The 15,913-nt window shown below is 32.1% G+C and overlaps 2 protein-coding genes across 3 annotated transcripts; one reads left to right on the top strand and one right to left on the bottom strand.

Annotated features, from left to right (window-relative positions):
* Nucleotides 1–32: 32 nt before the first annotated feature.
* LOC134275759 (uncharacterized) lies at nt 33–1,818 on the top strand. Its single transcript, XM_062758049.1, has 3 exons — nt 33–140; nt 316–401; nt 1,406–1,818. The coding sequence occupies exons 1-3, from the start codon at nt 45–47 to the stop codon at nt 1,557–1,559; spliced, it is 336 nt and encodes a 111-aa protein (XP_062614033.1). The 5' UTR covers nt 33–44; the 3' UTR covers nt 1,560–1,818.
* LOC134275757 (histone-lysine N-methyltransferase EZH2-like) lies at nt 1,806–15,767 on the bottom strand. Of its 2 annotated transcripts, XM_062758044.1 has the most exons (19): nt 15,659–15,767; nt 11,448–11,648; nt 11,123–11,251; nt 10,733–10,846; nt 10,184–10,388; nt 9,823–9,943; nt 9,437–9,597; nt 9,127–9,218; nt 8,001–8,064; nt 7,427–7,465; nt 5,069–5,214; nt 4,602–4,699; nt 4,285–4,454; nt 3,557–3,670; nt 3,386–3,447; nt 3,199–3,294; nt 2,843–2,924; nt 2,507–2,672; nt 1,806–2,133 (listed from the first exon to the last, which is right to left on the bottom strand). In XM_062758044.1, the coding sequence occupies exons 2-19, from the start codon at nt 11,646–11,648 to the stop codon at nt 2,073–2,075; spliced, it is 2,121 nt and encodes a 706-aa protein (XP_062614028.1). In that variant the 5' UTR covers nt 15,659–15,767; the 3' UTR covers nt 1,806–2,072. The 2 variants fall into 2 exon arrangements, with proteins under 2 accessions (XP_062614028.1, XP_062614030.1); XM_062758046.1 differs by lacking the exon at nt 7,427–7,465.
* Between the last annotated feature and the right edge of the window lie 146 nt (nt 15,768–15,913).

Here is a 15,913-nt window from a genome sequence, read left to right as displayed (position 1 = left end):
ATATTCAATCAACTAGCTTTACTTAACTATAACATTGTTTACAAATGGCGGACGAACCAAAAGAACACGAAATGAAAGAAAGCGACAATCCAGAAAAGAGTTTAGAAGATTTTGTCACAGAACATTATAATAAACAAAAAGTAAGTGGTAATAGTTGTCTTTAATGGGAAAAAACGTATTCAAGTGCAGGACACGTCTGTTATCACACGTCTTTTGAACAAGTTAATGGCATCATAGATACATGCATAACATGTACAATGTAGGGACTTGTGGGCATCATCACACTTTACTATTTCACTATTTGATTTGTTCCAGAAAGAAGGAAAAATGGATGCTACCGAGGAGATTGATGACAAAAGGACCATGGACTTTTTTGCACGAGCCATGTCAGAGAGTAAAAGGTTAGTGTTCCATTAATTTGATTCTAAATACATATAACTTGATACAGTGCCTTGCTTAACATTTCCCCTGAAAGACCAACAGCTGACAGTCTTTGAGGCAAAAATATGGATTTTTTTTTTGGCGCAGGTGGTAATTCACTGGCCATTATCTTGCACAATTTTGACAATTTAAAGTTATATTATGCCTTGCTTAACATTTCTGCCAACAGCTGACAGCCTTTGAGGCAAAAATATGGATTTTTTTTTTGGCGCAGGTGGTAATTCACTGGCCATTACAATTTTGACTAACATCAAACAGTGTCCCATAGAGGTTCACATCAGAGGTCAAATTCTATCAACCAATCAAATCATCACCTGCAAAATCATTGTATATTTGTTGAAGTGAATAAGTCTAGAGTTGTTCCGAATTTGACCTCTGACGTGACCCTCTATGGGATGTTGTCAGATGTTAGTGTAGCGAGTGTGCGAGAGGATCCAAGATCTAATTTTAATTGGATTGCAGTTTTGACCTTTTGTTTGGTTGGCCCTCTAATTTAAATCCTTCAGCATAGTCAGGCCATTCGTAATTTTTAAGCCATTTGCAATTTCTTCATTTTTCTTTTTTTTTTTTTTACCAGACCTGGATATAAGGTTTATTAAGCCCCATTACTGAACTTCTCGTACGTGCACTGTGGTACAAGTACTGTATTTCTGCATTTACATGAAGTAATACACCTGACTAATTTTTTTTTTTCAAGAATCTAAATATCTTACAAATAACACATCTGAATGAAGAATTTCTTTCTCATATATTGTGATAAATATTTCACGCCTATTATATTTTGGTACATGTATTTAAAATAATTCTCCAGGAGGATAATTTTGATGAAATTAATGATTTGACAGCAAATAAATTTCTCTGTGTCTAGAATTTTCTGTCATCTTAGGGATTGCATATTTTCTTTTGTACATTAATATTAATATATGTAAACCATAAAATGAGAAATTGTTTTGTTTTTAAACAGGATGAACTTAGAAGTAAACAAGTCAGAACAGAAGCTGGCTAAGCTACATGCTGAGTTAGGGAAGGAGAAGGTGGCTGCATGGCAGGCCGAGCACGCAGCTGAAGTTCTCACACCAGAGCAGATGAGGCACATGGGATTCCAACAACCCTCTTGAATTCTTTTCAAAATGGATATTTGCAATTTTTTTTTTAAGTGAAGGACTAATTCTGTACTCAGCGATAGACAGTCTACAGAATCAATTTACTGCTTGCGGATGGTTTCAAATGGAGAAGCTAGTTTATACACATATCCTGAACTTTCAACATCATTATAGCTAAGAATTTCAATATATTTGCATTCCTGTACATATTTCATTGCATTAATTGTAACTGTTTGTGTAATGATAAAATATAAACAAATATTTAAGTCTTAAGAAAATTTTTATTTTTAATATTTACAGTGTTTATAAAATCAATATAAATGGGCAAAACTGTTTACATTTCCAAGTTGTCATGATCCCTACTAATACACAAAATTGCCCTTTTGTCTTCTTCCATTCTTAACTTTTCATTTCAAGAAGTTTTAGTGAAGTCAGAATATTGCACATTGTTAATAAAACATAGGAAATTTGTTCTTATTGAGCACCACCATGATTTCTTTTAACTTTACAATGTTTCTCGTTCATTTATCACAGCATTTCTGTGTCACGTTCAATTCCCACAAATCTCAGTTGTTCAGTTGGACCATAGCTGTAAAAAAGTATTCAAAATTTTGATCTCTTGTAAACTTTAAGCTTTCTTTTCTATTGAACTCTTACATTAGAGGGGCCTGAATACAGTTGCATTGCTGAGTTGCAGTTTGAAAATTTTTATTAAAAAATAGCATCAGTTCAATTATATGAATTTATGCAATTCTTAAAATTCAATGACAATGACCTTCTTCAAAACAGAGCTTTAAATGTTTTTAAATATGTTTGAAAACATATCAATGGGAGGAATTTATAATAAAAAATACTTTTGAATACATAAAAAAAGGAAAAAGTTTTAAAGAAAAAAAATTATTCATCATGCACCAGATTTAATCTCTAATACTCTTTGTTTATGAAGAATGGACTGTACTTACCGATAATCAAAGAAGAGTTCTTCTCCTGCTTGTATTGGACGCTTGGCAAATATCCCGATCCTGTGGTCCCCATTCACCATCATTACTTTGGCATAACAGTTGGGGTTCACAGAATGATTGGCAAAGCGGATTTTGTTACCCTTTCTTGTGGCATCCACAACAAAATCTATTAAAAAATGAAAATAATCAATTCTACAAGTAAGCAAATCATTGGATAGAAAAGGATGTTGTCTGAGAAATCATTGGATAGAAAAGGATGTTGTCTGAGAGATATGTAATTTGTGTTATGATTTTAATCATGATTTCTATCAGTTATGCAAATTTATATTCTCTTACCATTGTTGAGATTGAATAAAAAGCTACACATGTATTTGTCATATACTTTTCCTCTTCTGTCGGCCTCATCCTGTGATATTATCTACAGAACATAGAAAGAAAATACTCCATCTATGAAAACATGGTTTTATACATGTATATTTAAAAAATACACCATTAAACAAATAACAAAGTAAGATGAATTAACCTAGATATTCTTATAATAAATCTGTATATCAATTTCATTTCAATATGTGCAACCTCTGCGAAGAAAATAAACGGAATCTGATGGAGGACGGCACACAGACCGACTGACTGACAGACAGCAGCAAAGCAATATACCCATCAGAAGTAACATACAAAAAAAAAAGACTTGCCTCTCCACAATACTCTGATATAAACTCATTCTTCTCTGCTGGAACTTTAAGAAAGATTCCCCAGCCTGCAATGTCTGATGGAGCTAGAAGGAGGTGCTGTGAAATAAAACAATTAAATTTAAGTACTTGCACTGTACTTCTACACGAAAAAAAGCAATGTCTTTATATTGCTTTAAAGTTTTCCTACCTTCTTTAATCCTCTCTGAACACTAACATTCTTGCAGGAAATTTTATCAGTATTAAATTGATCTGTATAGAAAAAAAAGACAAAAATATTTAAATGAAAATACAAAAATAAAATTAAAACATTCTCAAAAGATTTGATTTATGTTTAAGCCCAATATGACCTTTGACCTACCTGCCCCACACATCTGACAGAGATCAGGGTCACATTCACGGACTGCCAGGAAGCAGGGACATTGTTTTGTGTTACACTGAGCCTTACACCTACAGCCTGGGAATCGGTTCTCACCTACAAACAGCAGAGGGAAGTGCATTAAGTCATTCTTAGCTATAAAACATATATACAGTAAAACTCGGATATAACAAAATCACATAATTTGTTATATCTGTATAAGGAATTCCGAAAATTTAAATGGCTGGGGATCCGATACTACTTCGCTATATATCCGTGAATTTGCAATATCCGTGTTTGTACTAAACAAGTTTTACTGTATTATTTTTGACTCAAAAATTTGTATACAGTCTTCTAAAAGAAAGAATGCTAAACAAATTTTGACTACACATATTAAAAGATAAAATGTATTCATTGTGCATCTTCAGGTGAATGTTTTATAATCACTATCAGTCAGGCCCATATCCAAAATCATCACCAGATACACATTATGACAAGTCATATAATGCTAAGTTTTTATGATATACATGTACATTTGTACACGTAACAGAGACTGGAATGAGACCAAGAACTATTTTTTTCAGGAGTTACAAATTAATTTAACATTAAAAGATTTTAGTAATGCTCATTGCAATTTTTTTTCCTGATAACTTCCACAATTACAAGTAGTAAGACAATGGCAATTATATGAGAATTACTTTTGTAAAGGTATGACAAATTATAACACGTACAATCACTACTGCACTGACAGAATTTCTCGCAGAAGTTCTGTGACATGATACAGGGACAGTTCTCGTCACATCGGAGTCCAGGGTGGTCACAGGGCTGGTAGTTATGAACCATCTTACTGCTGTTATTATCCTTCTTCAGCTGAATCTTCCGGCAGTGCATGGACCACAATCTACGAGAAACAAGTCAATCAGTTTGATAAATACCATATACCAAAATTGTCTAAGGATCAGATTATCTTTATTACTTCACTTCTGCTGACAGAATGGATTCTCATTATCAAATACTGTGTATAGGGTAATTGGATGTTGTTCCTTACTTGTGCTTTTTCTTGGCCTTCTTTCTGGGCGGAGTTAATGTTTTGTCTTCTGTGATGTCTGGAATGTGGGCAGCTTCCTTCAGGGCAAAGTTATAAACCTGCAATATCAACAATTTGGTACAAAATTATAAAGGAGAAAAAAATATCAATTTAATTTCTCAAAGAATACAGTTACATATTTATAATCAAAATATGTACTTAATATATACATAGTTGCTTATTCCATTTTGAACAAAATTGAAATGCTGAAAATTCAAACATCAATATCTCAAATACCAGGAAATAGAAATGTGATTTGGCAGTCCAAACCACCTTTTCTTTGGGTTTTTTTAAACAAAAATATCTCGAATACTTGGATATCTTAAAAGTAAAATCCCTGTCCCATTGAGTTAGTGATAACAAAATTAGACTGTAATTGAATATTAAAAGTAATGAGATCTTCTGATTGTAGATTCATCCAAACACACCTGTACACAGGATTTGGTGCGAATCAGTTTAGCGATAGCGCAGTAGTTTGTTCTGTGCATGTCTTGGATGACTCTGAACAAAGATTCCTCAGCCGGTAGCCAGTCATCTGTCTTCTGTTTCTCCTGCTTAATGTCCACACTGGATCCTGAAATAATGTTGTTTCTTTACAATAAATCCACTTAACAATTCATGATTTCAGAAATAGTTTTAACAACATAAATACATAAGAAACTGATCGATTGTCAAATTGACACTGACCAATATTCATCTCATATTTTTGGGTAAAAGACTTCCAAATAATAAATGTACAGTTTGTATTGTACTATTCATAATTTTCATAAGTTCCTCTAAGCAGTACATTAACTTCTTCCTTTACCCTAAAAATATTAAAGTTGAATTTTTATTTATTTTTACCAAAATGACATATAAAATTTTTTACCTTTTTTTTCATAAAGTGCAAACATTAGATATTTAAATATAATATTGAAACTGAATATGCAATGCAAATTCATGTTTTATGCAGTTATTTTTAAAATACATAAGTACATGTATAAACTATAAAACAAATTGTGATTAATTTTAAGATTTTTTAGAAAGATTTGGCTCGTAGCAATTGTTCTGAAAATTACAATACATGTACCACATTATCAAACATACATAAATATAGCATACACCTATTTACTGGCTATGAGGACAACAGCAAGTTTATCGTCCCCCAAGACAGCAAACTATTTCCCGAGGCGCAGCCAACTGAAATAGTTTGCTGTCGAGGGGGATGATAAACTTGCTATTGTCCTCATAGCCAGTAAATAGGTGTTTATTATACCGATGCTGACTTTACGAACATTATAGGGGCTACTTTTAAAATGCAATTATACTGTTTTAAAATAGTTAGAATTATTATACCAATGCTGACTTTACTTTTGTTATGTCATTATATATATATGTCACAATCCGTATAAAATCAGAAGTTTTCCGAGATGAAAAGCGAGGGAAACAGAATGTTGGCGGTGAATAGTTTGATGACTATTTCACCATGGGCAGATAGCACAAAAACTATTTCACGATAGGTGCTGTTTGGAAAAGACAGCATGTTTATACGTAATATTTTTATATAGAACAAATTCACAGAGGTATAATAATTTAATATATATGACTGTGCAAGAAGAAAGGATCATGTCTTAACTTCTCGCAAATGTTGCCATATAGTCTACAAATGTACAAAAAAATGTCATGTACCAGAGGTTCTTCACCATTTTGAAGAAAAATATTATTCTCATTTTAAATTTGCAATTCTCTTTGTTGTACAATATAAAATCAATATAGATTTTTTTTAAAGACAATTGTGTGTACATGTACCAGTTTGAAAAAAAAGTAGTCAGGAGAGTTTTCAAAGATGTTCTAATCATCTGTCAGATCCATCTTTCATCCCATCCCTCCAATAACAGTAACCTTCTTTTAAAATTGTAAACAAAAATAGATTATACAATAGTATAGATGAAACTTTGTATGAGTGATGTGTAAATAAACTAAATTAACATAATAGGAATTTTCTAACCAGTTCTATATATGTCCATCATGCTTTCATCAGAAGTATGCAATTTGCAGAGGGTCCAAATCTGACAGCAAAATATGCACACAATTATTTTAATTTTGAAACAAGGGTTTTTTCCCTGCCTATCATTTTAAAGCACATCCACCTTTTGAGTAAATTAGAATTGTGGTAGATAATAAGGTAAATTAGGTTTAATAAAAAAAATTCTGCCAAACTATTCCTCGTAATAATGTGATATTAAATTATATTTGGATATTTTTTAATATTTTGCACCAAACACAACAGAAATCATAATATTCTCTATGTATATATTATGCATATTATGCACATTTTGAAGAACTTGGCATGATGCATTTTTCTCTTATTAAGGCAAAATATTCATGACTAAACCATGCAAAGAAAATAATATGCTTCCAATACATGGCATTTCTACTTTCCCAAATAGTAAAAAAAAAAATTAGAATGTATAATAATCCTAGAATATCCGAGGTTTGTAAAATTATTTCGTGGCTGTTTAAGAGTCAAGATAGACATGAAAATTCATGCATATAAGCTCACACCAAATCAATTCAGTTGAGGTATATGTAAATGTATATTTTAAATTAAGAAAAAAAAAATAATATTGATTAAATGGAAGCAAATGAAACTAAAACATATATTAAAGCAAAATTGTTTTTCACTTCATGCATGATGAATTTTGAGCTAATGCATGATTCATCTACAATGATTATTTTTTTCCTTGAAAAAAAAAATATGGATGAAATGAAAAAAATTATAACCTATATTTTTGATCTGTACTTACTTTTGCGTTTATTTTGCAATCTAGTTTTACATTTTTTACCTGAAATAAGACAAGCAAGAGCTGCAACTACTTACAACAATGAAAAGATGTAAAATTTGAAAAAAAGTTGTTTAATCTTAAAAAAATTATACCTATATACTTTCCAAAAGTTTTAGGTTTTATTCCATTTTAAATTCCATGTGTATTTTTGTGAAAAACTATGTGTTCTTTTGAGTTATCAGAAAAACCCATAAAAACCTGACCATACAGTAATTTTCATTTACACACGTCTTCATTTTATCAATAGGCAAATTCTTCTTTTGCCTTTAGTGTCTAAATGACAGTGCATGCTAATCACAAAACCAATGTTGTCACTGTAGGAATTTTTTGTTTTGTTTGTTTTTTCTCTCCAGCTACAATGTATGCATTTTCACCAATAGATAGTTTTTGGAAGATATTTGTACAATGGAACTATCAAATGCCATATTGTGAAGTGGTACATACATGTATATCCATTTCCCAGAGTGCTTTCAATCAAATGTGAAAATATTTTTCTAATAAATCTGACAAATATTAAATTATGAGAGATACATACTAGTATCAATTTTCTCTTCCTTTTTCAGGTCACTATTTTCTCCTTTTTCATCAGGTAGTCCAACCTAAGGGCAAAAGAAAAACATAGGTAATCAAAGATTACGAAGCTCACCTCGACAAATGATATCAGTTTAGGTAATGCAAGTCTCACATCACATTTTCTTAACAGTTAGTATTTATTCTAACAACAATATTCAAGCAAGTTCTGTTGAAATAGGTCTTAAAGTTCACTGGGTATTGACCTGTTCCAAAAACTTTAACCTCGTCACTTGTTTGGAAAATGTGGGTCAGATCCCGCATCCGAAGCAAGTGTAGTAGTGTCCATCCCTAGATGCATTATCCATGCAAGTTTGGTCCATATAGGGTTTATAGTTACTTAGAAATGGACCTGCTCCAAAAACTTTAACCTGGTCACTCATCTGGAAAATGTAGGTCAGATCCAGCATCCGAAGCAAGTCTGGTAGTGTCCATCCCTACATGCGTCATCCATGCAAGTTTGGTCAAAGTAGGGCTTATAGTTACTTGGGAATGGACCTGCTCTAAAAACTTCAACCTGGTCACTCATCTGGAAATTGTAAGTCAGATCCAGCATCCGAAGCAAGTCTGGTAGTGTCCATCCCTAGATGCAACATCCATGCAAGTTTGGTCCAAGTAGGGCTTATAGTTACTTGGGAATGGACCTGCTCCAAACACTTTAACAGGGACGCCGACGCTAACGCTGACACCGATGCCGTGGGTATAGTATAAGCTCATCTCGACTTCGTCGAGGTGAGCTAAAAATCCAAAACATTTTCAAAGACTGCATGCAATTGTAATGAACACTTGAAAATTACAGGTATGATCCCTACTGCTATATTTAATTTTAACTGGACATTTTGATAATGAACATTAATATAAATGATCACTTCCTGTACTTCTACATATAATTGATAACTCTTAAACTTTATACATGTATTGTTTAATCACTTTAAAAAATCACGCTTTCCCTGTAATCATTGTCAGAATATTATATAAACTAATTTTCATCAGGTAATAAAGTCTGTGCACAAATTGTTTTCAAACAACATCTATGATTATCTTCCTCTCTTTTCCACCCCATTAATTATCATAAAGTGCTTTACAATTACCACATGTAGATAGCAGTTTGGGCCACAAGGCTCTGTCTCTTGTTTGGTCTCAGGCATTTTTCTTGTCAGCATACTTGGTGTTGGATGATATGCTGAAAATCACAAAAAATCATGAAAATAGGACATTACATGTACCATAACTATTGATTACAAGAACAAATTGTACTACCTAATGCATTTAATACATCATTTACTTCAACATTCCTCTTTCACTGTGCTTGTAACTTAATTACAATATCCATTGTAAGAAACAACCTTGTTGCCAGGTACATGCATTTACAAGGATACTACAATGTAGTATGATACTTACGATGTAAGAAGCAATCATATTTAAAGCAGCGTCTACAGAAGAGGGTGTGAAAGGAGTGCATGGTTTGGTCCCGCGGCACAGACTGGGCGTTTACTCCATCTATGTTTGGGGTACATTCAGGGGGGAGATTACTGTCCTTTACTTCTATCAAATCTTTGTACCTGATAAAAAGGAATATTGACTTTCAAATAACAAAAAAAAAAATAAATCAATCAAGCTAAGACATCAGTAAATTTGACTTTTACATATATGAAATATGTGTTTCAAACAAATTATTTTAATATTTTCTTAATTTTCAATTAAATAAATCATTTACATGTATTTTCATATAAATTTTAGTCATTAACAACTGTTATTATAAATAATTGTATATTATGTGTATATACTTTTCCTTAAGGTGTTCTGCACTTCCCTTCTCTGGGAATTCTGCAGATATGGCCTCAAAAATAGAATCACTGGGAAACTCTGACTTCTGGACATCCTGATTACAATGCTCCATACTCTCCTCTAAAGGAAATCAAAAAATGTGATAACTTAAAAAAAGGTGTATATCACTTCTTACCTTTGCAAACTTTGTTATATTTCTAATTTCTATTCTTTAAAAAAAAAAAAGATTTTAAAATGCATTCACTTCACCAGTGTATGATGATGTCTCTATATGAGTGAAAAATCTTTGAACAGGAAGTAAAACATCATACAATCAATCAAGCCTATTGCTACTGATGTGTGGATGAGATATTTATTTACCTTCATCCCCGTCGGGATCAGGGTAGTTGAGCCACAGAGAATTGACAAGTTCTACAAAAGTATCATTATCCATCACATTGCAGTGTTTCTCCCCGTGGACTTTGCCATCATAGTTCTTCAGGAGTTCCTCAATGAAGGTCACATCCTTGTCCAAGACATCATCTCCCATGTAAGGGATATTGTGTAAAACAGTTTCATCTTCAACCTGAAAATCAAAATAAAAACAGTTCTACACAACATCCAAGGGCTTTTGCTTGGTTATGCCTTATAGTTTTCAAGGTTTGATTTATCTATTGCAAATTTTGCAATTTAGTATGAGAAAATAAAACAGTAAGAAGGGCACCACAAGGCAGAGCATCCCCTGACAAGAGCATATCAATCCGATGTAAATTACATCAGTTCCATTTCATACAGCACTAACTCACCCACAAACAAAACAAATGATTACGTAACTATTTATTATCCCATCCAACTTCGTTGGGAGGGGATAAAAATATAATTTTAAGAGTTTGAAATTCATATAAGTGGAAGTAATAAGATTCAAGATACCATGAAGTTTTGCTGCAGCCCTGCCCAGCAGTACATGGTAGGGATGGACTGGAGGCTGTTCATGACTCGGAGCAATGTTGTCTGGACTGGTAGCAGGTTACTCTTCACATCACACTACAATATGATGAAACTAATGTATTAACTGGAAATGTAATCAATTTAAGAGTTTGCAGTAGATACCCCAGTACATTGTATACCATTCACTGCACTATCAATCATGCCAAAGAAAATGTTGGAGATACATGTATGAATCAAGAATATGTACATTTGAATATGATGCCATTTTTAACAAATTTTATTAATATTCATTTTAATACTTTACTTTCTTTTTACAGAAAATTCTCTTTTTTATATACAGATTTCATTAACTAAATGTTTAATCTGATCCACCTTTTTAGTGATGGGAATGTGACTTAGAGTTTCTGGTGGAGGCAGAGTGTAAGAGGGTTGTGATTCCATGAATTCTTTCAGATCTGTAAGCTGTTCATTTATGGTTGCTCTATTAGCTGCAAATGCTGCCTAAAAATTAAAAAATTCAAATAAATAAAATCAATAAGATAAAGTTCCTTAAAAGGATAACAGTATCTGCTCAGTTGCTTTTAAATGCTGATAAAGTGAAATATTTCTCAGCTAAAAATTTTTTTTTATAAATACACAAATATGTGATTGTAAACAGTGATAAATAAGAATTTATTTATCTTCCTTATAGTAATACCTTTAGTTCGTCTGTCTTTTTATATTTCTTCAGATGTTTGATCCTGAGGAACTCTGATTTGACCCGTCTTTTCCAATCAATGGAATATTTTCCCCCGGTATCATCGACTCCTCCCTCCTCCTTTGTAGTGCTCTGCATCTCCACATCATCACTGGCCTGAGTCAGGTGTAGCAGGGCTGACTTAGTGTCCTCGCCGTCCATCTGTCATTAAAAATATAAAAATATTCAGCAAACTTTACTATGCATATTGCTATAAAACATTTTTCATAGATAATAAAACAAAGAGTGATATATGGTAAGTGTCTCAATTGGCCCCTTAAAATGAATATCTTAATTTTACTTTATATATAGCTTTAATTTGTACAACTATATATGCAACCTTTATTGGTCATTTTCATATAAATCAAAATGCCGTTATTTTAGAAATATGACATCATAAAAATCACGTTTTCCCGCCATTTTAGCATATTTTGTATAAAACTGCTTATTTTCAAGCAGTTTTTCTTCCAGAAAATATAGAGCGCAGTCTAGAACAAGACTTATATTTTTACCAAAGATGTATCTATCCAATTCTGATTAGTGACAGAAAAATTATGTATGTTCTAAACTGCACTCTATGTTTCCCATAAGAAAAAACATCAAGAAAAAGGCATATTTTTGGCTTTTTTGTTAAATAGCAAAAATAGCATTATTTCTCGTGTCATTTACAGCTAGAGAGTGCATATAAATGTGAAAAATATATTAGAAATATTTCTAATATAATCTCTTCTTTCAAATAAATCTCAATTAAAATATCTGAATGTCATTCTAAAATTTTGATTTTTAGGGGGCCAAAATTGGCTCTTATCATATATACTCCTTTATTTAGCAAATGTGAAAAGACTATTCGATACATTACAGAAATTACTTTCCTTACTTGAATGACTCTTAAAAATGACACATTTCCAAAATAGTAATTTAAAGAATTTGATTTAAAATTTCAAAACATATCAGCAGAATGTGCAGAACAAAGAAGAAAGGAGATAAATAGTCTATGAGTATGACCATTTCTATTTACTAGAAGTAGAATATGCCAAGGAGTTGATTTACCCCCTAATCATTGCCTGTTTTATTATAGTGTTCATATCCTAATGGTACATGTATATAGAATTATTATATACATCATGGTATGCCATTTATACTGTTTCTTTATTTTTGTCCTCATTAGTTTATTGTATTGCTCTGATTACTCTTATTTCTTGTCAAAAGGTAGCTAGAATTATTTGATTAAAAAGATATTTTCCAGTCCTACAAACTTCTTTAAATGCTAGCATTCATAATGTGTTAGCAAGGTAGCAATCTATGCATTTTTCATGAACAATTCAATAATTTTGTGACATGTTAAGAAAACTTTTCTTATATATAGTTATATACAGTATGATGCAATATATTGCATCATACTGTACATCATCCAAGGCCTTGATTTCTGTATGGTCCTTGAATCATACCCTTTTCATTTTTTTATGAGTATCTTACAAGATTGTGCCCACTGATCTACATCATATGCCAATAGATAAGAGACCTAAATACTAATGGGATAGGCAAGTCTAGCGATATCGAGCAAGTCGCAGGATTTCGTAAGCCAACTTTAATTCATTATATCACTAAAGCTATCAAATCATCTGATTAAAACCTTTAATTATCTATCAAAAAATCATTCAAGATTTGTTTTTAGCACTGATTAAACTCACTATCTTGGTAGTAATTTTGTTTTATTAAAAATCAGCATGTGTCCCTGATCGGCCGTATTTCCTAGAAATTGCTAGTTTCAGCCTTTGTTTTCTTTATAGCGAGCGGAGCGAAGCGACGCTCGTCACTGCGAAAAAAATCTTAAAGCAACGCCTGTGCGAATTAGAAAATTGTTTTACTGCACATTCATTCGATAAATTTTTTGTGCAGTAATTTGGAAATAAATGCATCACTTGTTAAAGCTACGTTCTCTCGAGAATAGCAGCAAAAGTTCAACTAAAAGTAAACATGCCCTGATTTAATGGATAAATATTGAAGATAAATAGTAAACGAAACGTTCTTCATTTACTTTCAGCATTGTTCAGGCTTCTTTTTGGAAATGTAACTTACCTACGACGTCATGTGACGTCAGAGTCTATGCACCAAATGTCACGTGCAGTTTGACAAGCCCGATCTAAATTATAACAAAATAAATATCTGCACTCGCCCTAACGGTCGCACCGTCACACATATTATTTAAATTGTATAATAATTCATGCTTAAAAAAATATTAAAAATCATAAAAGGAATATATGATATTAATCAGAAGAAAACATGTTTTTTACTTGGAATAAATGTAGTTTGAAAAACTTGTAGTGTAATTTGTGATGTTTTGGGTAAATAAATAGGACACTGAAGGAGTTGCCTATCCCGTTAGTATATAGGTCCCTGAATAGACCTACTCAGGGATTTATCAGTACCTTCTCAGGGGCCGAAATTAGGCCCCATTCCCAATTGAAAATGAAAGCAATTTTTCCCAATTTGGCAGTCTTTTTTCCCCAATTACAGGAAAATGGCTTTTTATTAAATTATCTTGGAAAAACACAAAGTAAATTTGTCAGATTATCTGTAATTTTCCTCAATTTAACTGATTTAGCAAAGCTACAGTCGTAACACATGTTTAAAAGCATCGCCAACTTTTAATCCGAATTTCCTCAGTTTTTTTCTGAAGTAGTAATATTGTGTAATTCTGTATGTTTATTAACTCATTTTTACTTGCTCAATTGATCTAAAAGTGAATGGTAAGAACTGAAGGCATTATTTCAGATAGCAAAATACATTTTCAATGCACATTTTAGAAAATGTTTAGTTAATATAGTCACTATAATATTTAGCTTGAGGTTTATATCTCCCATGACCTAAATTGGAATCTCATACACAAATATACTACCCTTAAAGTTGTATAAAATTAATACTCGATCATTGAATTCAAGTTTACTTTTAGTAGTCTTTTATTCATAATTGATCTTGAATGATGAAGTTGGGTCATATTTAATTGACTGTTTGGTAGCCCAAATTTCAGCTGATATGTTAAATAAATTGAACCTGAATAGTGAATACATTGTTTAAGCAACATGTTTATTTTTCCCAATTTCATCAAAAAGCCGATAACTTTTTCCCAATTTCCAAAAATGGCGTTTTCCAAAAAGGGCTGATAAATCCCTGCTACTTGATTAGATAAATTTGGGTCTTGAATTCTTTATGGTTCCTGAATCACACTGTTTTCATTTTTCTTGAGCATCATACAAGATTGTGCCCATTGACTGCTACAACATGGGCCAGTGTGCCCACTGACTGCTACAACATGGGCAAGTGTGCCCACTGACTGCTACAACATGGACCAACATTACCTTTACTATTGAAAATGTGCATTGAAAGGTCACAACATCAGTGATATGGTCTTATTGTATGTTGAAAGTGAAAGGAAGTTGGCTTTGAACACGTTGCTGTTTGTAACTTTTACAAGGTATAAAAAAATGTTTCTCTCTGGCTGCACTTTCAAAAACGAAATGTACGTGTCTATGAGAGTATATATACTGTACATATGACATTTTTACTTTTTCAACTTTTTATGTTCATTTTTAACCCTGTTCCCCACTAAATATTGTCAGGACTAATTACAACACAAAAGCTTATTTGTAACTGTTGTAACCATTATAACCCATTTCAAACCACAGTAAACTGCTGTAACCACTGTAACCATTGTGACCAATAAATAACTGAGAATAACAGAGAAAATGCTATTTGTAAACAGGCTTTTGTAACCCTTGTAACTGGTTACAAATGAACATAGTTGAAAGTCAGGAGTAATTTCTTGCCATATATATGACCGTTTGATAGATAAATTTTATTTGGGTTGCTTTCAATTTTTGCTACTGCAGACAATTGTGTCAAAAGTAACAGGTAAAATATTGTATACAACAAAAATTCCCCAACTAAGCATAAATTCTCTATTATAACATTTGTCTGAAAAAATTCTTTAACTCTTAAATATTTAATATATATTTAAAATACAAAAACAACAGAACAAAGGCCTTTCATTTTCAATTTGGCTGTACTACCACAGCCATAATCCGCAAGATAACACCTTTTTAGTAGTTATTTGATATTTTCAACGAAACAAAATGAGATATTATCATAATTTTTTTAACGATTTCTTTTACCTTTGATGGAGGATAAACAAAATTTTACGTAAAATAAAATGATTTTCGATTTTTTGTTATCCCTCGCCGCCACAGAAGTTGGAATAATCTGAAGATTGAACCCGATTCAAATGTGTTGCGTGCTCCAGCGCACTACTTTGCACTTAGGGGACAAAAATAGATTGAAATATACATTTACTTTTTTGATCACAGGGGCTTGTCACAAAATATAGAACTTCTCTTAATATGGTCACCTCTACTATAAAGATACATGTA

The sequence above is a fragment of the Saccostrea cucullata genome, unplaced genomic scaffold (assembly GCF_032062105.1).
Source record: "Saccostrea cucullata isolate Sc308-1 unplaced genomic scaffold, CSIRO_AGI_Scuc_v1 ctg543, whole genome shotgun sequence".
Lineage (NCBI taxonomy): Eukaryota > Metazoa > Mollusca > Bivalvia > Ostreida > Ostreidae > Saccostrea > Saccostrea cuccullata.
This window is presented reverse-complemented; position numbering and strand designations above follow the sequence as displayed.